This window comes from Drosophila navojoa, chromosome X (assembly GCF_054131105.1).
Source record: "Drosophila navojoa isolate 15081-1374.11 chromosome X, UAZ_NAV_1.0, whole genome shotgun sequence".
Taxonomy (NCBI): Eukaryota; Metazoa; Arthropoda; class Insecta; order Diptera; family Drosophilidae; genus Drosophila; species Drosophila navojoa.
In genome coordinates this window covers 12,101,999-12,124,538 of record NC_142895.1, presented here as the reverse complement: position 1 = coordinate 12,124,538, position 22,540 = coordinate 12,101,999, and the positions used below count along the sequence as shown (strand labels likewise).

The window sequence follows — 22,540 nt, the reverse complement described above, 5'->3', positions numbered from 1 at the left end:
AATCGCTGTGCTGCAGTGTGACCAGAGTGCGTTTTTCCTTTTGTTTTTATTTTGGCAGCCATGCAGTTTACGACACTGCACAACGTGGACACCGAATATTCGGCTGATTCGGTGGAATGGTGTACACAGGATGAGACACATAACAAATACTTTGCTTGCGGCACCTATCAGCTGGTGGAGGCCGAGCAAAACAGCACAGCACCAGCTGCAGCTGAGGGCCAACGGCCACGCAAGGGTCGAATCTATTTGTTTACCTTCGACAGAGGAAATGACGCGCTGGAACGGCTGCAGTGCATCGAAACGGCGGCCATATTGGACATGAAGTGGCTGCCAGCTTGGAGCTGTGACACTGGTCCGCTGCTGGCCACAGTGAATGCCCTGGGTGAGGTGGAGATCTACGAGCTGTTACACGCAGAGAAGCGACTGCAGTCACGGGCCAAGTTGGCCCTCGAAGAATCGACGCTGAATGCGCCAAAGGCACTGGCACTCTCCCTCGATTGGCAACGTGCGGATGCAGATGCTGATGGGGCTAGTGCCTTGCAACTGCTTATCTCCGATTCGCTGGGCAATGTCCATCAGCTGCAGTATACGGCAAAGCATCAATTGTGTAAGGTCTGCTCCTGGCATGCGCACGGCTTTGAGGCGTGGACATGCGCCTTTGACCGCTGGAATCCGCACCGTGTGTATAGCGGCGGCGACGACTGTTTGCTGAATGCCTACGACTTGCGCAGCGGCACCGAGGAGCAGCCGCAGCGCATCTGGACAAATAGAGCGCACGGCGCTGGTGTCACGTGTCTGCTCAGCCATCCACAAAACGAACATCAGCTGCTCACCGGCAGCTACGATGAGCTGTTGCGTGTCTTCGATACGCGGGCAATGAAACGCAGCCTGGCTGAACTGAATCTAAATGGTGGGATTTGGCGGCTCAAGCCTCATCCACAGCGGTCCGATCTAATCCTGACTGCATGCATGTATACCAACTTTAGTGTCGTGCAATTGAAGGAAGGGGCGGTAAGTCTCCTGGGCAGCTATGAGGAGCATTCGAGCATTTGTTATGGTGCCGACTGGGCGCCAAATATCGATAAGTTTGAATTATCGGATTACTACACTCACAGCCTGCATATGGCCACCTGCTCCTTTTACGACCATAAACTGTGTGTAAGCAAACTTGACACCAAATTTGATACGTAATTAATGTTATTTATGAATGCATTTAAAGATTAAATACAAGTCATTTATCAACAGTTTTAAATTAAACCTGATCAACTGTCAGTTTTCCAAGACTCCTGAAACTGGGACTCCTTATACCAAATGTTATGTGTGATTATACATACATACACATATTAATAAAACAAATTTTATTTGTGATTGTGTTAGTATGTTAGTGCACGTTAGACATAAATTAATGTTTAGAAACTTTCTAATCGAAAGACATAAATTATCCTTACAAAAACTATCGACGATTATTCGATGGCATCCTCTGCACAGAATGCGATGATAAATATGTTTAATTTAATTTTAATATATATGTATGGTATTTTTTTATTTTGTTTTAAAATTTTTAGTGAAACAACTTAAAATGACTTTATATCCTTACTTAAATGTTACTTGGCGAACTTGGCGAACTTCATTCGCTATTATTTTTACGACTTTGGTTAATTTTTTATAAGAACAGTTTAGTGAAATGTCAGAGTAAGTAACTAGGCAAGATAATAATAGTGACATTTGATTTATTTGTCAACAAAATGTCAATAATCGCATATCCTACTTGCCATTACGACTATTACGTTATTTTACAATTTCCTTTGAATGAATATTCGAAAAATACCGACTCGATAAATCCGTTTGACATTGGAAGCTATCGGTTTTGTTTTTTTTCTTTCACTCAAAAGCAGCGCGTTTGCCTTTACTGTTCAATTTAGTTCTCTTCAAAATGACTGTTGAAATCATGGGAAAAGTCGAAAAAGAACTTTATAAGTTGGATAAGGCGCTTGTTGAAATCACAAAAGCAATGCAAGAAGTTGAAATGCAGATGTATTCTAACAACACGGAGCCAGATGACATCGAGAAGGAAATAAATGAATTGTCAATTGTCTCAATTAATCAAATGCAATCAGAAGCCGAAGTCAAATATATTGGTGCGATATACCTATTTCTTTATTATATACATGTATGTATCTTAATGCAATTTATTTACTTTAGACGATAAATATTGGGAGATCTACATGGATGTACTAACTAAAAAGCTTTGCCATCTCGGCTGCAACGTCGTCCAGCTGTTCAATCCATTCAGGACATTGTTTAGCATCGATTTCAGCAAGGGCACTTTTATCGTGATCGAGATACGCAATTCAAAAATCTCGCTCGAGCAGATCTCTCCGGAACACCCGAACTTCGTTAATATCAAAAATCATCTGGACAAAACACAGGATATCCTCGGACTGATCATCTTCTTGGCCACATGCCATCTTTGTTAATTTAACCCAATTAGAGATTTATGTAGCTTAACGAGGAGGATACGAAGTTACATTCTTCGTCAAATATGTATAACACCGTTTATGTACCATATTAGTAGTTACATTAATGTAAATTAAAAAATAAAAAACATCCTCTTTTTATATGCGGCTAATTTTGTAATTTTTATAAAATATGTATGTATATAAGCATATATATATATATCTATATATATACACATAACAATATGCATATATATATGTATATTAGGTATCACACGCTTTATCTATTTTTTCATTTTTCTTTTGATTTTTCGTTCACCTCGCGGCGAATAACAAGATGTAAACAACGTTCCTTTTCAATAAATATGTCCATTCTACCGTATAAATCGAGCGCCGACGATTTACGCAGCGACTACATTTTGTATCCAATTGAGAGCGCCACGAATGCGACGCAGTCGCGCACGCACTAGAAAGCTGCAGATAAGCAAATACTCTACATAGGCATGTCGACCGCTGGACGGGGCTTTGCTGCTGCTGCTCCTGTTGCCATTCTGTGGACGACCCTCGCACATGATCTTGGTGGTCAGGGAGAGAAGCCACTGAAGGATCTACAGAGAAATAAAGTTGTGAGCATTGGGAATGATGATGGCTAAGGAATTGCTCACCTCAGGGCTGCTGGGCATGCCGCCCGCCTTGAGCCACTTGGATGGCGCCCAGAGAAACAGTTGCATCACGTTTGCCGCTATGTCGGGACTGACGCGTTTCGACGGATTTGGATTAAGTATATTGTAGACGAGCTGTTGTACAAGCGGCGGGCAGGCATCGCACAGTGGCGGCAGCTGCTCATGTCGATAGTCGCTATTCCGAAGCGAATACGTGAGCTCACCCTGGGCGCGAGCCATGCCAGCGCTGGCCGAATAGAAGGGATTGGGTTGGCCAAAGATCTCGTAGGCTAGGGCGCCGCACGCCCACAAATCGGCCTTGCTGTAGTTGAGCACGGCGAACGGTCCCGGCTGCGTGTTGAAGATCTCAGGCGCCATCAGCGCCGCATTGCCACCCTTGTCTATATCGTTGGCTGCATAGGGCAAACGCAGTCCATGCACTTTGTCTGCCAGGCAGCAGCCGAAATCGGATAGCACCAGGAGTGGCGCTGCTGATGATGCAGACTGATCATGGGGCGACGATGATTGCAGCTCGATTAGGACATTGTCGGACTTAAGATCACGATGGGCGACGCCATGGCGACTGAGATGTGTGACGGCCTCCAGCATTTGGGCCAACAGCAGGATTTTGGTGCGCGTGCTCAGCTCAGTGGTGTCCAGAAGGCCGCGCAGGCTATAATCGTAGCGCTTCATTAGCAAATAGAGCGACATATTCCGGCCATAGCCCTGCGGATTGATGCGCTGCGGCTGCGCAATTGGATACAGTAAATGGCCGTCGGGGAAGTTGCGAACCTCATCACAAAAGAAACCGAACATACAGACGACATTCGGATGCGGTGGCAGCGTAACCGTCTGATGCTGCAACAGCCTCTCCCATTCCTCGGCGCTGGCGTTCATGCGACGCTGACGTGCCGGCACCGTCTCCTTATACATGGCGCGCAGTATGGATAAGGCGTTGCTTTGTATGTCATAATTGAACATCATCTTCAAGGCAAGGGGATATCGCTCAATGGATTCGTTTTCTGCATGAGTTTGTTGTTGCTGTTGTGGTTGTTGTGGCTGACTGTAAGCAGATGACAGCGGCTGCTGCTGCTGCTGCTGCGACTGTTGCTGTTGCTCCTCTTGTTGCTGCATTGACATCTGAGTCTGACCATCTACAAAGGCTGCAGCAGCACTTGGCTGACTGTAGTTGTAAATGTTGTCAACGGAGCCGCCGAAATTGTGAACGAAACGGGACATATTCTGTAGCGGTGACATCAATTCATGATTCCATGTCGAGCTGGAGCTCGGGGGGGTTGGCATTGCTTTGGTCACAGTGGGACGCGCTGTTGTATCACTGGACGTATTGGGGCTCTGCTGGGTAACGGGAGTCTCCTTGAAGTTGGCCGCATAAACAACAGCGGCACAGCCTTTGGCTATGGGCGGACCCACCTCCAGTTGATCGATATTGAAATTGCTGGTCAACGTCTCGGATATCTCATCACGATTCCAATCTGCCTGCAAGCGGCTAGCTGCCTCGCGTATCTCCCAGCAAACGCCCTCCAGTTCATCCTCTTTGCTCAGCACACCCGAGCCGGTGGCCAAACTGACGCCAATTAGGGCAAAAAATGGTGCCGAATCGCCATAGAATAGTTTACGTGTCGCACGCTGACGCAGCTCTTCAGAGTAGTTGGTGGTCACTCGACTCAGTATATTATCAATGAACAGCTTGCGTGCATGCTGGCCAAAGCGAAAGAGTCCGCTGGTCGCTGGACTGGACGTCGCGCTGGACGCCGGATTGCATCGTGGCACAACATTTACCGTCGGCTGTGGCGCGGCTGAGTTCTAAGCAGCAATGAAATGGAAGAAAAAAGATAAATAATATACAACAATCAAACCAAAAAATTTATAAAAACGATCAAATTATGCTAGGATGACATCTGTAGAGCAATTATAGCATTCAATGCAACAAGAATTTCTTTTACTTAATATCATTCAAGGAGTCCAAATTCTCGCTCATCTATATTTCTGTCTCGCTCTTTGCAGTGTTGTTTGTTTACACTTGAACTCAGTATGCTGTTTCACTAACAAACATATGCACTATATGGATTATTGCTTTGCATTGGCAAATGTCATCTCTAGCATAAATTATACATGACTTTTATCTCTCTTGCTATCTCGCTCGTTGCAGTGCAGCTATGCACATAAGGAGATGCATAGGGGCAACAATATAAACAGATCAACCACTATATTGTGCCATACTCACCCGCAAAACATTGACGGATGATAGGGGAAAGCCTCGCTTGCTGCGTGTCTTTAACTGGCTTTGTTCCAAAATGTTGGAGTGTATTTCACGATTCCAATAGCTGCGCAAAACGTAGCGACCATGTTTGACCAGTCGCACGGTTAACAGTCTTACAGACATTTTACCAACAGCAGTTCGGTCTTATTGTGGCTGTTGTTGTTGTTAATCCGACAAAACAACAACACCGCACTGGCGACAGTCACGGAGCGAAAAGACTGTAGAGTAAAAGAGATAAATAGTTATTGTATTATTTTGTAAGTTCTCAATGAGCTCACCTTTTAATAATATTCGCGATGCGCTTTTGTTGTCCTTGTCGCTGTTTACGACTGCGGCGCCACCTTTTGTCATGCGTTTCAGGTATGATCGCCAGCTATCGATATATCGATCGTTGGCTGCCTCTGCTGACGATTGCTTCCTTTTTTTGGTATTGCGTCGTAGAAATAGATGCCGACACTGCTGTTTTTGTTCTTTATTTATATTATTTTTTTGGTTAGAAATATATACGTATGCACATATCTACACAGTCAAATGGTTATGGTATCCAAATTAAAATGTTCTTAAGCCTGTTCTCAATATTTTTTTCTACAATGTGTATGGAAGTTTCGATTTTGTTCTACGGTCGGAAACGGATAATTTGTTAAAATTTAATTCGACTTGTTGATTGCTTTTCTTGTCACTAGACGATCGTAGTCATGTCGGACTGTTTGTATGTATTTGTTTTGCTTCTATTTATATACCTTTACTTGTTAAAATTTTGTTAAACATCGATATTATTAATTGTTGCTGCTTTGCGGTTTGCAAATTAGATAATCACATACACCATCGAATGATTTGACCTACAGCCCATATATATAGAGCTGCGAAACGTTAAACTACACGAATAAAAAAAGAGCCAAAATATATAATTTGTTTTCGCACTAGACTTCGAGTTTTGGTTAATTTTTATAATAATAACAAGACGAAGTTCACAAACACAAACAGCTGTCGATTTGTTGCACAGAGCCGTACTAAAATATCATCGATAAAAAATATTAAAATATACCTATTCGATAGCTACATACTATACGAAATGATACGCTCCAGAATCGATATGTTCAGTCAGATATTTTATTCAAATCATGCATTTAAAAAAGTACTCGATACAAAAGGTGATAGTTATTTGGGACCCAGCATCTTTTTTGGGTCTACCCATTCCTTAAATTGTTCCTCGGTGATGCCAGCCTTGATAGCCTCCTGTTTAAGTGTGGTACCATTTTTATGCGCCGTCTTGGCAATTGAGGCGGCCTTGTCATACCCTATATGGGGATTAAGAGCCGTTACCAGCATAAGAGACTCATTCATGATCTTGGCAATGCGCTCGTGATTTGGCTCAATACCCTCCACACAGTTCTTGCTAAAATTGACGCCACCATCCGCTGCAAAATGAAAGTATTACAATTGTTTGCCGATGATTACCTTCACCTGGCTACTCACCGAGCAAGCGTATGGAGCGTAGTACATTGGACACAATTAAAGGCTTAAATACGTTCAACTCAAAGTGTCCAAAGGCTCCCCCTACTGTTACCGCTACCTGGTTACCCATTACCTGTGCGCAAATCATTGTCAATGATTCGCACTGTGTGGGATTCACCTTGCCCGGCATGATGGAGCTGCCTGGTTCATTCTCTGGCAGTGACAGCTCACCCAAGCCGCAGCGCGGTCCCGAACCTAAGAATCTTATATCGTTGGCAATCTTCATGAGGCTGACAGCAATGGTGTTCAGTGCGCCGTGTACTTCGACCATGGCATCGCGTGCTGCGAGAGCTTCAAAGAAATTCGGCGCTGTGACAAAGGGCAGTTTTGTCAGCTCGGCGATGCGCGCCGATACCTTCTCTGCAAAGCCCTTGGGGGTGTTTAGTCCGGTGCCCACGGCCGTGCCGCCCAGGGCTAGCTCATAGACACGCGGCAGACACGCATCAATGCGTGCCAGCCCATTCGTCAGCTGCTGGGCATAGCCACTAAACTCCTGGCCCAGAGTCATAGGTACGGCGTCCATCAGATGGGTGCGACCGATCTTAATGATATCCTTGTACTCCACTGCCTTGCAATGCAGTGCATCCCGCAGATACGAAATGGCTGGTATGAGACGCCTATTGAGCTCCAAAGCGACCGAGATGTGCGACGCAGCCGGAAAGGTATCGTTGGAGCTCTGTGATTTGTTCACATGATCGTTGGGATGCACGGGTTTCTTGGAGCCCAATTCGCCGCCCATTGCCTTAATGGCTGCATTGCTAATCACCTCGTTGGTGTTCATGTTCGTCTGTGTGCCGGAGCCCGTCTGCCAGATGACCAACGGGAAATGTCCCTTGGTGTAGTACTCCCCAGAGATGACCTCGTCACAGGCACACGACACAGCGTCTGCAATGTTGGCGTCCATGCCGAACTCTTTATTGACATTGGCGCAGGCCTTCTTCAAAATGCCCATGGCCTGAACAACGGGTTTCTGTTGGACAGATCACGGAGAGTTGATTGTAACATTGTCAGAGGGGCAGAGAGGGAGACATAATTACCGGCATACGTTCGCCAATGCTGCCAATCGGAAAATTGAGCACGGAGCGCATAGTCTGGGCGCCATAGAGCCGATCAGCTGGCACTTTCAGCTCGCCAAAGGTGTCCTTCTCCACGCGAAACTTTTCATCCTGCAAAAGGATGGTGAGGTCAGGCTAGGCAATAGAAACTGCACAGCACAGCAGCGGTTACAACTTACGCCCTTTGATTTCTTTTGATTTTGTAGCGAGAGCGTCGTTGCCAAATGATGATGCCAGCTCTTCAGGACCAGGTGCGGCGGACACAATAGTGTACGCTTTTTGCAAAACATTTTGACCAAGTCTTTCGATTGATAATTTTGATAAGAATTCAAATGAAAAATCTATTCGTTTCTTTTCATAAAGTTTATGTTCAAGACGAAAAAATTATGATTTTTATTGAATTTTCGGAGTGAGACTGAACAATTCGGACACACGCATGCCGTCTAGCTTCCAAATACATTCTGACAGCTAACGCAAGGTCGACTTTACGCTTAGCTCTAAATGGGTATAAAGCAATGTCTATTTGGGTCCCAGCATCTCCTCTGGTCGCACCCAGTCATTGAACTGCTGTTCCGTCAGGTAGCCCAGATTGATGGCCTCCTCCTTCAGTGTCGTTCCGTTCTTGTGTGCCGTCTTCGCAATCTTGGCCGCCTTGTCGTAGCCAATGTGGGGATTGAGCGCCGTTACCAGCATCAGCGACTCGTTCATGATCTTGGCAATGTTCTCCTTGTTGGCCTTTATGCCGTTCACACAGTTGGCCGTGAAGGTTCGACTGCCATCGGCTGCAAGATGAAAACGAACAAAAATTGGATGAGAGCTGCTTGGGACTATACTTAGGCCTCTACTTACAGAGCAGACGAATGGAGCGCAGCACATTGGAGACAATCAGTGGCTTGAACACGTTCAGTTCGAAGTGTCCATTAGCACCGCCGATAGTGACGGCCACCTGGTTGCCCATCACCTGAGCGGCGAGCATGGTCAGGGATTCACACTGTGTGGGATTCACCTTGCCTGGCATGATGGAGCTGCCTGGCTCGTTCTCTGGCAGTGAGAGCTCACCCAAGCCGCAACGCGGTCCCGAACCCAGGAATCTGATATCGTTGCCGATCTTCATGAGGCTGACAGCAATGGTGTTCAGTACACCGTGCACCTCGACCATGGCATCGCGTGCAGCTAGAGCCTCGAACTTGTTGGGGGCAGTGACAAAGGGCAGGCCCGTCAGCTGGGCTATTTTGGCGGCGCACTTCTCGGCGAAGCCCTTGCGCGTGTTCAGGCCGGTGCCGACGGCCGTGCCGCCCAAAGCCAGCTCGTAGACACGGGGCAGGCAGGCATCGATACGTTCCAGAGCGTAGGCCAGCTGCTGGGCATAGCCGCTGAATTCCTGGCCCAGGGTCAGGGGAACAGCGTCCATGGTGTGGGTGCGGCCAATCTTGATGATGTCCTTGAACTCATTGGACTTGGCGGCCAACGCATCGTGCAGCGTCTTGATCGCCGGCTTCAGATTGTTGTTCAACTCCAGGGCGACCGAGATGTGAATGGCCGTGGGGAAGGTATCGTTGGAGCTCTGCGACTTGTTCACATGATCGTTCGGGTGCACGGGCGTCTTGGAGCCCAGCTTGCCGCCCATCAACTCAATGGCGCGATTGCTGATGACCTGACGAGCGAATAATCAAACGGTTAAGCTGGGAACACTAGATTCATAATAAGTGGACATACCTCGTTCACATTCATGTTGCTCTGGGTGCCGGAGCCTGTCTGCCAGATGACTAGGGGAAAGTGATCGTCGTACAGCTTGCCGGAGATAACGTCATCGGCGGCCTTCGAGATGGCCTCGCTAACCTTGACGTCAAGGCCGAACTCCTTGTTGACCTCCGCAGCGGCCTTCTTTAAGATGCCCATGGCCTGGACAACGGGTTTCTGTGGCGAGCGCACAATAACTCTACAAATTAGAGGTCAAGTAATTTTGAATTAAATACTTGCCGGCATGCGTTCGGTGGGTCCGCCAATGGGAAAGTTGATCTGGGAGCGCATTGTCTGGGCGCCATAGTATTTATCAGCGGGCACCTTCAGCTCGCCGAACGTGTCGCTCTCCACGCGAAACTCCTGCGATGCCTGCCGACGAGAAAGGACACACAGATAAGGCGGTATACATAACTGTACGTACATATATATGCACATGTATGTATGTAATACTAAGCAGGTGGCTGACCATTATGCTTGAATTAGCTACTCGTAATTAAATGATTCCGTTCGCCAGCGGCTCCGTCGGATGACTGGCGAATCAGATAAGTCGACAACAGCAAAATGCGGACGGTGGCAAAAAATCAAAGCAAGAACAAGCTCAGCAAGTAAGGCGTGTAGTTTGGGTTGGGCCAGCATGATTCGCTGATGCCTTACACTACGGTTTGTCAATTTCAGTTGAATTCCTTGCATAACTCACTTAAATGTTCATTGAACACAAGAGCTGGCACAATCAGCTCGCTAATTTCGATTAATCGTTTTACGCATAAGTTCATTTATGCAAGGATGTGCAGTTAAATTGTTCATTGAGCACGGTTCATGAATTGCACATTCAATTGAACTTGAACTGAACTTAACGACACAGCTGAGAGCGTGTCTTTTCCTTGAAATGAATAAAAATGTGAAAAAATCTTATACAAAAATGTTATTTTTAATTGATATTCTTTATTTGAAATTAAATAGCTCTGCTCAAGTGATTTTCAATATTATTAATCGACTCCTGTAGGGCATATAAAGTGCGCTTATGCAGGATTGCGACCCACGGGGCGCGCTTTCGGCTGCTCAGCGCAATTTATGCCTGTTTGCCTGCCTATGTATGTATGTATGTATGTATGTATGTATGTATGTGTACATGTGTGCGACTGAGAGCTAATCTGCTTACATGTGTGTGTGTGTGTACGAGATTCATAGTTTATAGACCCGCTATATGTAAACAAGCCATAAGCCGCAAGTAAGTGCTAAATATAAGACAATCGAGTAAAAAAAAAAACAATTAAAGTGAGGGAGATTAGAGCAGAGCAAAGGCGCTGCTAACAAGCAACGGTAGTTAGTGGATGCTATTTAGTAGGCTAAATAGAGTTCGCACAGTTATGTGACAATCGAGCTCCAATTAGAACATCAACTAAATACAATGAACAGGTTTTCAAAATCGAAAAACCTGAACAATTGCCTTTATTTTTTGTGTCTTAAAACAGCTGACATATCGAGTTTTCAGAATATGTAATACACACATATCTAAATGTGTGTATGTATAAATGTAAAGCAAAGCTTTTGAAATCTAGTAAATATATGTAAACATATTAAGTGCGTGCCAAATCGAATTCAATAAAATGAAAAATGATTCTTGACTTAAAAATACCCTATAGAAAACCAATTGTGTCAAGCTGCAATAATGCTTTATGCTAATGGGATCTTATAAGATTAAATTTGTATCAGGGTGCTAATCAGATATCAGCCTTTTGATAACGTATCAATACCAAGTCTTCAAAATTAAAAAAAATCGTAGAGTCCTATTCATGGTTCGATGCCAACTAGTTACAGAATTATATGCAGCAAAATTTTTAATTGAATGAGTCGAATCGAAATTGCAAGCTGAATTCTAGTTGGAGTCTCTCATACTAAGTTCCAGTTAGTAATCACAATATACTATTGGGCTAAACACTAAATGTGCACATGAATCTTGTTGGACTGTTGAACAACTTGTTGAAGTTCTTGTCAAGGAGATACATAATTAAAAAGGTGATTTTAATTCATTGGCAGCTCCTTCTCCACCAATGTTTTACTTATCAGGGCGCCGTTTAATATAATCACCCCACATTTGCATAGTATACTTGATTATGAAATGCCGGCAATTGCCACACACCAATGATTCCAATTGGAAAAGACTGTAATGCTTGCTTGTGAGCGTGAGTGTATTTTAGAGAGGTTTGTTTCCCGCTCAATGCTCTTGAGCATTGCACCCGGGCATTAAAAGTTGGCCAAAATGGGCAGTGCAGGCAAAAAATAAAATGCAAAATTACATAAGCGCGCACACTCCACGATAAATCTCCTTACCATACGAAGACTGCACGCTGCGCTCGCCCATGGCTTGGTCAACTGTTGGACGCCACGAAGCGTAGAGCGTTGCAAAAGCGGTAGCACCATTTTTATAGTATTTATGTCTAAATAGTTAATTACAGCAAATGCCAAACAGAATAAAGCCGCGTTTATTTCACTCGCTCTCCAACTGGCGGGGACCAGGCACGCAACACAACAATAACAATAAGTACGATAGACGATTGCTTCGTTTCTGAGTGTATATCGATTAATATATTCATCGTAGTGAGTAGATGTAGTATTGTTATCGCTCACCTCTAGGCAACAGCTGTGACTGCCGTCTGCCGAGTTGCTGCGAGGCGAGCAAAAAAATTGTTGTGCATAAATTGTAAATTGGGAAGCATATAACGCCATTGCCTACACAATGTCAGCGTTAATGAAATCTCTATCTCTGGTCAAAAAGCTAAGCGCTGCCAATCCAGCTCTGCAGGCCCACATTGTCCGCAATCGTAAGTGCATTTCGCTAAAGTTTCTGTTTTGTTTACGTAACTTCTGCGAACGGGCTTTTAACAATTGCATTTATCTATTAACAGTCGCCGGCTGGAATAAGGACTACAAGCCGGGACCATATCCCAAAACCGAGAAGGAACGCGAGGCAGCTGCCAAGAAATATCATCTGCTGCCCGAAGAGTACAAACCTTACGCAGATAATGGCCTCGGCTATGGCGATTATCCAAAAGTTGGCGGCGGCCTCGGTGTAGAGCATAAAGATAACTACTATCCATATGACTATCCTGAGATCAAACGCAATTTTAATGAGCCAGTAAGTTTGTTTAGTTCAAGCAAAACAACATTGATTATTGTTATTATTATTATTATTATTTTTTTTTTTTTTGTTAGATTTCAGCAGATCATGATTTGTACAGCGAGGATCGCTACTCGCAGCCGGATTATCCCCGCTACAGCAATAGCTACTACGTGTTGTGCTTCGCTGGCGTTATGGGTGGATGCCTAGCCCTGTACTACTGGCTCGAGGACAAGAAAATGTATCGGCCAGTGGCTGCCAAGCAATATCCCGCTGACGGCGTCAAACACTACACCTTCGAACGTTAGGGATGCCAAGGCGGATGGAAGCTTTATGTGTAGTTTTCTATTTTTTGTTTTGCTCCGCCTTTGTCATTAATTAGGCAATTTACCAACGCATATGTACAATTAAAAAAAAAAAGAAACAATCGAAATGTCTTCAGTTCCGTTATTTTTTACGCCAAGACCGGGCGAGATTCTGGGCTGCAAAGTGAATAAATCGATGTATTGTAATTCGGTTCACGACTTGGTCCTGGGCCCTTTGTATGCAGTTCGTGAGCCTCTCTTTACACTGGTATCAAGTAGAAATTGTTAATATATCGATAGATGGTAATTTGGATATTTTTGTTAAGAAACTATATTTATTCATTAATCAAGAAAAAAAACCTAAAAAATTTGAAGTATTTGAAAAAATTATGTTTAAATGCATGAAGGTTGAAAAGATTAGAAACTTCTACGGCTTACACATAAAACATAATTGTTGTTTTATATCATTTAAAAGAAAATTATCTTAAATTACATTCAACTCTTACAATGAATTCTTAAAAAATAGATGAAGCTTAACCTAAAACAATTTTTTTAGACAAATCATCTGTAAATATGGAAAATATAATGTAAAGAAGAAAAAAACGCACAAACTTAACTATGAATGCAATGAAATAAATGCAAGAATGATTGTAGAGCAGGCTAGTTATTAGAGCTTACTACTCCACTATGTAATTGGGATGAACCACAAGGAGCGGATCGTTTTCCAGCTCATCATCGCCAGCTGATGCTTTGGGGCTCTTGGAGAAGGGCTTTAGGCTGGTGGTTTTCAGAGGTATGATGACCTGATCGTGATAGATGAGACGATCGATTAGCTTCTCGATAAGGTTCTTTCTTGATATGAGCTCATCCTCGGACTCAATTTGTTCGGCCACCTGCTCCAGATACCAGGTGACAACATCGCTTCGCCTCATGCCCGTATCTGTGCCCTCGACCTCGCAGCGCGCTTCCTCGGCACGCATGTGCAGCACCAGCATGGTGGACAGATTCTTATAGTCCTCAAAGGACAGTGTGAACTTCTTCTTTTGGACAGCACTGCTCGAGGTATCCAATGCGTCGGAATCCATATTGGCGGCCGCACCATTGTTCTCCATGTCAATATCATGCTCTATGCCATCGTCCGCATCTAGAGGCTCATCATCGTCCAGGTGAATGTCCGGCTGTTCGACACGAATGATAGATTTGTTGAGCAAACGGAAAGCCTCCTTGACATGGCGTTCAAGCACTCGATTGGAGCACTCCAGCTTGGCCATGGCCTCGCTCAGCCGTATCATCGATTCCAGCTGACGCACGGTTATCCGCCAAGTGCTGCGGCCTGCGGAACCAGTGTCGCGTTGCCTCAAATGCCCATAGTTCTCCACGAGCATCTTGCCCGCCTCAATGCCAATGATCGGCTTGAATTGGCGAGCGAAGGTCACATAGCGCAGCACCTCCTCTCGCGTGTACGCCCGCTCCACAGACTCCTCGATGTTCGAGTGCAGATCCACGATCTTGCGTGCAATCGCGTAGTCCACCACCTCGTTGCACTCGTCAACCAAAATGAAGAACAGATCGAAACGCGACATAATCGGAGCCGACAGCTGAATATTCTGCTGCAGACTCTTGGAACGATCGTAGCGTCCATTGATGGGATTCGCAGCCGCCAGAATGGAGGTGCGTGCATTGAGTGTAGCCCGAACACCGGCGCGTGCAATCGATATGGTCTGCTGTTCCATGGCCTCGTGTATGGCCACCTGATCGCGCACATCCATCTTGTCGAACTCATCAATGCAACAGATTCCATTGTCTGCCAACATGAGGGCGCCAGCCTCAATCACAAAATCGAAGCTCTCCTCGTCCCGGACCACAGCGGCTGTGAGACCCGCTGCGGAGGACGCCTTGCCGGAAGTGTAGATGGCACGTGGCGAGAAATCAGAGACCTGTTTAAGAAACTGTGATTTGGCTGTGCTCGGATCGCCAACAATGCAAACGTTAATGTCGCCACGCAGTGAGGTCTTCTCCGTGGTGGTCTTGGCTACGCCTCCGAAAAGCTGCAGGAGTATGCCGCGCTTCACTTCGTCATTGCCATATATCGAGGGGAAAAGACTGCTGATCAGATTCTGATAGAGATTACGATCCTTTGACATCTCATAGATCTTTTGCCACTCGGCATCGGTCATCTGCTTCTTCATGTCCTCCGCCGTCACCTCGGACATGGGCAGATCCGTGCCACCAAACCGTGCGGTAGTCGCTTGGACGCTGCATGCAAGGAATGCCATGCGATAGTTGAGCTCTCGTACACCCAGAGCCTTGAGTCCGGTGATGCCGTCACCACCCTCGCCAGGCTTATGGCGAGAGCCCATTTCGGCTCTGGTGCCTGGCATGCTCAGTACGCTCACATCCGGCACCACAATGAGGGTGCCGGTAAAATCGTAACGATCACCAGCCTGCACTGTCTCCACCAGTTCGGAGCGCAATATGATCTCGACTGCGCGTGGTATGCAACCGCGTGGCAGTTCCGCCTGCGTCTCCTGGATGCGAATCTTCTGAAAGTCGAGGAAGAGAGACTTCTCTACGTCCAGCATGAAACGACGACGATTTGCACACACGGGATTCCGACAAATGGTTGGATTGGTAAACTTGAATTGCTGCTCAACATTCCGGATTTCCGTTTGGCAATCGAGGCACATGAAGGTGCCGGACACAAGCTCCGGATGGACGGGATGTGTGCGTACCACTTGTCCAGAGATGCGGATCAGTGTGCCAATCTTTGAAGTGGTCAGATCGCGCACTTTATGACGCGTCGGCACCTCCGTGAAGGCCACATAACAATCTTTGTTGGTCTTTAGGCCAATACGATCCTTCACGTAGTTGGAGACGGCTTGACAGAGGAACGGATACACATGATAATATTCCTCAATAATGCTAGTAGCTAGATTCTGATTATATTTCTCCATATCTTCGAAGCTCACTTCGAGAGTGCAGCGATCGGGCGACTCGAGATTGGCGGCAGGGCGAGCATATTTAATTTCTCCATCCTCTTTGAATTCCTCAAGAAAATCTTGGAAGAGTTTTTGAGTGCGTATGCCAACCTCATCTTTGACGCGCAGCTGTCCGATTTGTGCATCCGCAACATCCATTTCGTTTAATTCTCTCACAGCAAATAACTCTGAAACGCGCAAAAACTGTGTGCCGACCGACTCTGATGCTATTTACTGCGTGTTATTGTGTGCCAATTTTCGCGCCTTTTTTGACAATTCGCGCTGTCAGCAGCTTTGTGTGAATTATCGATCGTTGCAAGACTCAGTTATCGTTTTGAGTAAATGGGCTCATGAGATTGTATCGATCGTAATAATAGCTGTATAGTATAATAATATGACATATATATATATATTTATTTATATGAAACTAGCCTCTTATCCATTTATTATTTCCAAAATTTGATTTAAATTAAAAGCTAATCGATAGTTAGGCGCGCAGTGATGGCCGACGGGCAATAGTCTGGCAGCATTGTACAACATCGTGATAATTGACCTTTTGACGGCGGGTCGTTCCTCATGTTACCATCGCTAACGCGTGTGAGCTGACTAGGGAATTATTGATCCCGGAGTTGGCTAAATGAGCTGTATATTTTATAGAGTCAATTTCATGGAATACGTCTAATAAAGGCGCGCTACACTAGCACAATAATAGCAACAACGTTTGCACAGCACCTGCGACTGTCAAACTGATTTAAGCCAGTCAGCAGAAACGGCAGTAGCAGTAGCAGCAGTATACCCACACACATACACACACACCCAAATACACAAATAGCACACACACAGCTAAAATGGTGGACGCTGCGAGACAAATGCTCGATGAGCTAATGGGCCGCAATCGAAATTTGCATCCATCTGAGGCTGGGCAAGCGGTAAATTGGGAAGATCCAGAGGTATGTCGCAACCAGATAACGCATGATGTATGCAGTATCATTATATATGTCCTTAGTGTGATATAATCGCATTTCTTGGCAAAGTCAAACCTATTTGAGATGATTTGAATCACATTGTTTTCATTGCCGGCTAAGCACAGTGCATAGCGAAAGTCTCGTGCTACGATCTGAATTATGCTTACAGTGTTGCCCATCTCATACATACATACAATCGTACATTTTTTGAAGAGCTATGTTGGAAATGTAATGCTATCTTATTTAATTGATTTCCTAAATTCGCATGATGCATTTGATATTTTCTGTTTTTCCAGTTCTGTCAATTTTACAACGTTAAATTCTGTCCTCATGATCTGTTTATTAATACTCGTGCGGATTTGGGTCCTTGCACACGAATCCACGACGAGGAGGCGAAACATTTATACGAGCAGGCGCGACCGTCGCAGCGCAAACGCCATACGGAGGATGAGTTTCTGCGCTTTTGCAATGTGATGCTGCATGATGTCGATCGAAAGATACAGAAGGGTAAGCAGCGTCTGCAGCTGATGCAGCGCGATCATCCATCGGGCACAATGTCACAGGCGGCCAAGCATCAGGAGCATCTAAACAACCTAACCGCACGCATCAACAAACTGATGGCCGAGGCTGAGGAGGCGGGCATCCGCGGCGATGTGGATCAGGCGCAAGATCTGATGGCCCTGTGCGAGGAGCTCAAGGAGGAGAAAGAAACGTTGCATCAGCAGTATGAGGCGCACATGAAAAGCTATCACAAGCTGCGTGCGCCGCCACCAACATCGATAACAGCTGTAACCACGCCCACCACACCAACAATAAACGATGCACCAATAGGGGAGCACCTGCCACTTGCCAGTCCCGGCTCCAGCATAGAAAACGTACCCGGCGATACGATTGCGCTGGACAGCAAAGAACCGAATGAAACGGCCGATGAGACAACAACAACAATTGCAAGCTCTCCATCAAGCGAATGTGCTTCGCCCAGAGCCGCTGCATCGCCATCAAACGATGACAATAAATCGGACCCAAAGGGCGATGGCAAACAGTCGGCGAATTGGTCGCACGAAGTGCTGCCCGAAAAACAAATGAAAGTGTGCGAAATATGCGGCGCCTTTCTGATTGTGGGCGATGCACAGCAGCGCATCGAAGACCATTTGATGGGCAAACAGCATTTGGGCTATTCCAAGCTGCGCAATGCTGTTGCCGAGATCAATGAGCGACGGCAAAAGGAACACGAAGAGGAGGAGCGCAAGCGACGCGATGATCGTGTGCAACGCTTTCACAACAGCTACGAGAGCAGACGGTAAATCAAATTGCACTTTAATTGTATATGCATATGCAATATATATACTCTCCTCTCGCTCTCTCATTCTGTATGTATATCTATTCCACTTGAATTCGTGCAGTGATCAGCGCGACTATCGGGAACGCAGTCGTGACTATCCGCCCAATCGTCAATCGTCGGACAGGCGGCATCGTAAGTTTGCGCACGGCACAGTTATTTAGTATTGATTTGGCATATTGTTTAATTAACTGCCTAAATGTCTTTCGACCCCTGCACAGATCATCACAAATCGCATCACGGCCATTCGTATTCGCGCAGCGGCAGCCATAACAGCAGCAGCAGCAGCCGGCGCAGCAGTCATAGTCATCATTATCGTCACGGCAGTCGGGAGCGGCATGGTCGCAGTCGTAGTCGCAGCCGTTACTAGGACACAACCAAAGCTAAGAACAGCAGCTGCTACAACAACAGCAACAGCTAACAAAAGATACAAAAACGGCAACAAACTATCATGAAAAAAAACAAAGCAAAAACATAATAAATTCTTCTAATCGAAACGCAAATGAAATTAGCTGCTGAAGATACGACGCAACCTCAGCAACAACAACAACATCAACATCTCTGGCCAACTGCCACGACCCTCTCCCACCACCATACACTCCATGCAGCATCGAGGTACTCCAAAATAAGATAATAATAACACATTTCAATAATATATATAAAAAAAAAAAGCAATTAAGATCAGACAGTTTAAGGGGCACGCATGTGTGCGTGGCACGTGTGCACCTGTGCCAAACATGCCAAAGATCTGAGGTGAGTTCAACAACAGACTATCTATAACGCTATTCATATAACTCCAACTTGTACACGTACTCGTAGTCCAACCAAGAAACCGAAAAAAAAGTTAAATATATATATATTCTCCATGTGTAATCTCCAACTGTACAGAGACAGGCACAAAATGTCGAAAAACAAAAACCTTAATAATATTTTAAAGTAAATCAAAAAACCTTAAATTCACTTTAAAAAGAAATCACACACACACACATAGACACAAACACACAAAAAGTTCATTACTAGATAAGTGATTAATGTTTGCACTAGGCTCGCCTGTTTCGGTCTTAGCTATATGTATCTAAATATATCTACATCCAAATATATATACATATAGTATATGTTAGCTCAATGCATGCTCATTGTGCAGCTGCTCTCATAGGAATAGTGAGAAGGAATGTCATTATAGTCCTACGCTGAGTACGCAGGGTACATACATATAGGGCAAATCTGGTCTGCTTTGGAATGAAAAACTGAAACATACTTTTAGTTACTTTCGCTTTTTAAAAGAAAATATAAGGCTATCAAACAGCAAAATGCACGAAAACCTATATACAAAAAGAAAACAGTTTTATTAGAAATGCTTCATTCTAAGCTGGTTCATCTTCAATTGTAGACTTCTGCTAGAATAAAACTTTATTGCGCAAATTACTGTCGTCGTTATCCATATTAAAATTCTATTTTTCCACCGAAAGAACCGAAACAGGCAAACCATAAAGAGTCTTTCGTCTCTAGATGTGGAACTACCAGAGCTCAAGCATATAAAATTATAGTCTTTTGAGGTTAGGATCCAATCCTATGGTGAGATGAAATGAGATGAGAAAGAAGTATGAATCCTCAAAATGGAAGCAGGTCTAATGAACTTTATTAATGGGAATAGTATTCATTCTCACACAAACACATACATATTCATATACACAGTCACACACACACACAGATAGAGACTGCGACAGCGACAGAGATATACAAAGAAAACTGAACAAATAACTCACAGAACAGCTGGGAATGAAAGTATCCTTGTCGTACTTGTTATTGGAGATACGTTCAAATTGATTGTACCAGGTATTTACCACTCGACAACAAATTAACTAACATAAAAAAATTAAAATTAAAAAAAACAAAATCAAAACATAAATATATAAAACAAACAAATTGCATATATATATATCTATATAGAAAGTTCTTTTAAGTAAATGCATATGTACTATATATTATGATGTAATGGAACACCCACACAGATATCGCGTTTGCATGGGAATGGCATGTGCGTTGGTGGTTCGCGATGGTTCGGTGCAGCGGTGCAACCGAACCAGGGATCCACAATCCAATCACGATCCGTTCGTAATGCGAATTTTTGTCAACCGAACAGGGTGAGGGTTGTCTTAAGCAGTTGAGTTGTTCTATACGTTAACGGTTAATCCGACCCCAGAGGTACGTAATCCTCTCTCGATCACACACTCTCACATTCACGCACACAAACACACACAGCAACTCTCTTTCTCTCTCTCTCTCGTTCACTCTTGTCTCTCTCGTCTATGAATCTGTGCTGTAGTCGTTCAGTGGGAAGAGTGAAATTATTGAATTGAGTACAAAAATCGAACTTTACTAACGGCCCGATCACACAACAACACACGAACCGGTAAATAACGGCTTTCCGAGACTCGCAAGTGCGTCAGGTACATTTTCTTCAATTGTGTATATATTTATGCCCTTTCCAAATATGTATATAACATATGTTGTATTCATACATAATTTATTTCTGTCCGAATAGCTCTTGAAACAGTAAAAGAACAAAATTAAAAATAATGTATTATTATTTAATTCAATTAATTTAATTATTATTGTTAAGTTACTTAATTTTGATAAATTTGTATCGCATTGGCAAGGGCATAGAGACTTCGGCTACGCCGAAATTGTTTCATGTTTATTGTTGTTGTGCTTCCCAATGTATATACTTATAATGAAACGAAATGGGAAAGAACACAAGATAATATATGTATGCGACGATTGCAGCAGTAATCGATATTCGGTTTGAATTGGTTATCGATCTAACGAATCAATGAATAAGAGGTAATTACAATTGAATATCATTTACTGAGATATGTATATATATCTGATATATTTATATATATATATGAATAAATATTTATATCTATATATATATGTATGTACGATATATATGTATATTGATCGCTTTGTATTTATAGGCGAGTGCAGCGTGATCTTATACCAATTTGTATACCCTAACCAAAAATTGCCAAAGCGTGAACTGTGTATGTTTGTATGTCTGTACGATTTATGTATGCATATAGATGTGTATACATAAATATGTAAACATATATATTGTATGTATGTAAACGCAGTTAAATTTTGATTAAATATACTACTAAAATATACACTAAGTATCGTTTAACCTAAGGAATTCCTAATACTTAAGCAGCTCTAGGTTACAAATGGTTAGCCACACTGAACCCCTCAACTCCCGAAATCACGCACACCCGTTCACATACACACACACACACAGACACACACACACACACACACACACACACACACACACACACACAACCTTGATACACTCTCCGTTTTTATGTAATTGCTTTTTATTGATGGGTTCAATTAAATACATTCATATATTTAATACATACATATATATTTATATGTATTTGGCGAAATTTTTATAATTATGATAATATATAAATTAAGTCATACCGCGTATATCGTAACAATATTACATGCTCATATATATATTCAAATCGAATTTCCTCAGAAGTTTCGGGTGCTATTTTTTCTAGTTTCTATTAAAAATGAAAAATAATATATTTAGTGTGATATTTGTATGCTGATGTTAGTTTCTATAAACATTTGCAGAATCCAAGGAATGCGCATGTTCTTCCAATTACCAACTATTGCTCTATTTCGGACAGCTGGACAGAGAGAGAACGAGAAAAAGAGCATTTTATGCCTGGGCCCCAAGTGTGGAGCAACTCCAGGTAACTTGCTTTGCCAACCCACAACAAACACCAGTTATGTTTCTTCAAGACAGACGAATGCAAATGCCATGGAGTGCCTAGTCAAAGGAGCAACGAGTAACCAGTAACGAGTAGCGCGATTAACGAGTAACGAGTAGCGAGCAGCGAGAGTGACGGGCTCACTGTATCTTCCACTCATGCTAACTGTATTAAAGCATGAGATACGAGGTGAATTTCAATTTATCTCATTTTTTCTATGTATATTAATATACATATATATTATATATGTATATATATATTATATATGTGCATATATATATAATTAATCTATAAATTACTTCCACTCTATCATCCTTCTCTGTTTGTTGCTAACCCTG

General features: G+C 43.8%; 7 protein-coding genes across 9 annotated transcripts; 3 read left to right on the top strand and 4 right to left on the bottom strand.

Annotated features, from left to right (window-relative positions):
* The first annotated feature begins 25 nt into the window (after positions 1–25).
* LOC108656984 (diphthine methyltransferase) lies at positions 26–1,239 on the top strand. Its single transcript, XM_018109421.3, has one exon. It carries the CDS (start codon positions 61–63, stop codon positions 1,189–1,191), a length of 1,131 nt encoding a protein of 376 aa, XP_017964910.1. The 5' UTR covers positions 26–60; the 3' UTR covers positions 1,192–1,239.
* A 1,371-nt stretch (positions 1,240–2,610) lies between these two features.
* Positions 2,611–6,417, bottom strand: Pink1 (PTEN-induced putative kinase 1). 2 transcript variants are annotated; one of them, XM_089264704.1, is made up of 5 exons: positions 6,140–6,417; positions 5,678–6,015; positions 5,364–5,617; positions 3,122–4,942; positions 2,611–3,064 (listed from the first exon to the last, which is right to left on the bottom strand). In XM_089264704.1, exons 3-5 carry the CDS (start codon positions 5,520–5,522, stop codon positions 2,858–2,860), a joined length of 2,187 nt encoding a protein of 728 aa, XP_089120830.1. In that variant the 5' UTR covers positions 5,523–5,617; positions 5,678–6,015; positions 6,140–6,417; the 3' UTR covers positions 2,611–2,857. The 2 variants fall into 2 exon arrangements, with proteins under 2 accessions (XP_089120830.1, XP_017964853.1); XM_018109364.3 differs by having other exon boundaries at positions 5,678–6,417.
* A 70-nt stretch (positions 6,418–6,487) lies between these two features.
* LOC108656959 (putative fumarate hydratase, mitochondrial) lies at positions 6,488–8,371 on the bottom strand. The gene is made up of 4 exons (XM_018109388.3): positions 8,149–8,371; positions 7,952–8,080; positions 6,876–7,884; positions 6,488–6,817 (listed from the first exon to the last, which is right to left on the bottom strand). The coding sequence occupies exons 1-4, from the start codon at positions 8,257–8,259 to the stop codon at positions 6,558–6,560; spliced, it is 1,509 nt and encodes a 502-aa protein (XP_017964877.1). The 5' UTR covers positions 8,260–8,371; the 3' UTR covers positions 6,488–6,557.
* Fum1 (Fumarase 1) lies at positions 8,318–12,278 on the bottom strand. 2 transcript variants are annotated; one of them, XM_018109376.3, is made up of 5 exons: positions 12,044–12,278; positions 9,950–10,081; positions 9,686–9,886; positions 8,819–9,623; positions 8,318–8,751 (listed from the first exon to the last, which is right to left on the bottom strand). In XM_018109376.3, exons 1-5 carry the CDS (start codon positions 12,131–12,133, stop codon positions 8,489–8,491), a joined length of 1,491 nt encoding a protein of 496 aa, XP_017964865.1. In that variant the 5' UTR covers positions 12,134–12,278; the 3' UTR covers positions 8,318–8,488. The 2 variants fall into 2 exon arrangements, with proteins under 2 accessions (XP_017964865.1, XP_017964866.1); XM_018109377.3 differs by lacking the exon at positions 12,044–12,278 and adding an exon at positions 10,179–10,335.
* Positions 12,279–12,318: 40 nt separating this feature from the next.
* On the top strand, positions 12,319–13,263 carry ND-ASHI (NADH:ubiquinone oxidoreductase subunit ASHI). Its single transcript, XM_018109472.3, has 3 exons — positions 12,319–12,534; positions 12,619–12,848; positions 12,926–13,263. The coding sequence occupies exons 1-3, from the start codon at positions 12,450–12,452 to the stop codon at positions 13,136–13,138; spliced, it is 528 nt and encodes a 175-aa protein (XP_017964961.1). The 5' UTR covers positions 12,319–12,449; the 3' UTR covers positions 13,139–13,263.
* Positions 13,264–13,560: 297 nt separating this feature from the next.
* Positions 13,561–16,387, bottom strand: Mcm6 (minichromosome maintenance 6). Its single transcript, XM_018109356.3, has one exon. The coding sequence runs from the start codon at positions 16,270–16,272 to the stop codon at positions 13,813–13,815; it is 2,460 nt and encodes an 819-aa protein (XP_017964845.1). The 5' UTR covers positions 16,273–16,387; the 3' UTR covers positions 13,561–13,812.
* A 279-nt stretch (positions 16,388–16,666) lies between these two features.
* LOC108656974 (luc7-like protein 3) lies at positions 16,667–18,853 on the top strand. Its single transcript, XM_018109407.3, has 4 exons — positions 16,667–17,063; positions 17,375–18,378; positions 18,482–18,552; positions 18,639–18,853. Exons 1-4 carry the CDS (start codon positions 16,962–16,964, stop codon positions 18,785–18,787), a joined length of 1,326 nt encoding a protein of 441 aa, XP_017964896.1. The 5' UTR covers positions 16,667–16,961; the 3' UTR covers positions 18,788–18,853.
* The last annotated feature ends 3,687 nt before the right edge of the window (positions 18,854–22,540 follow it).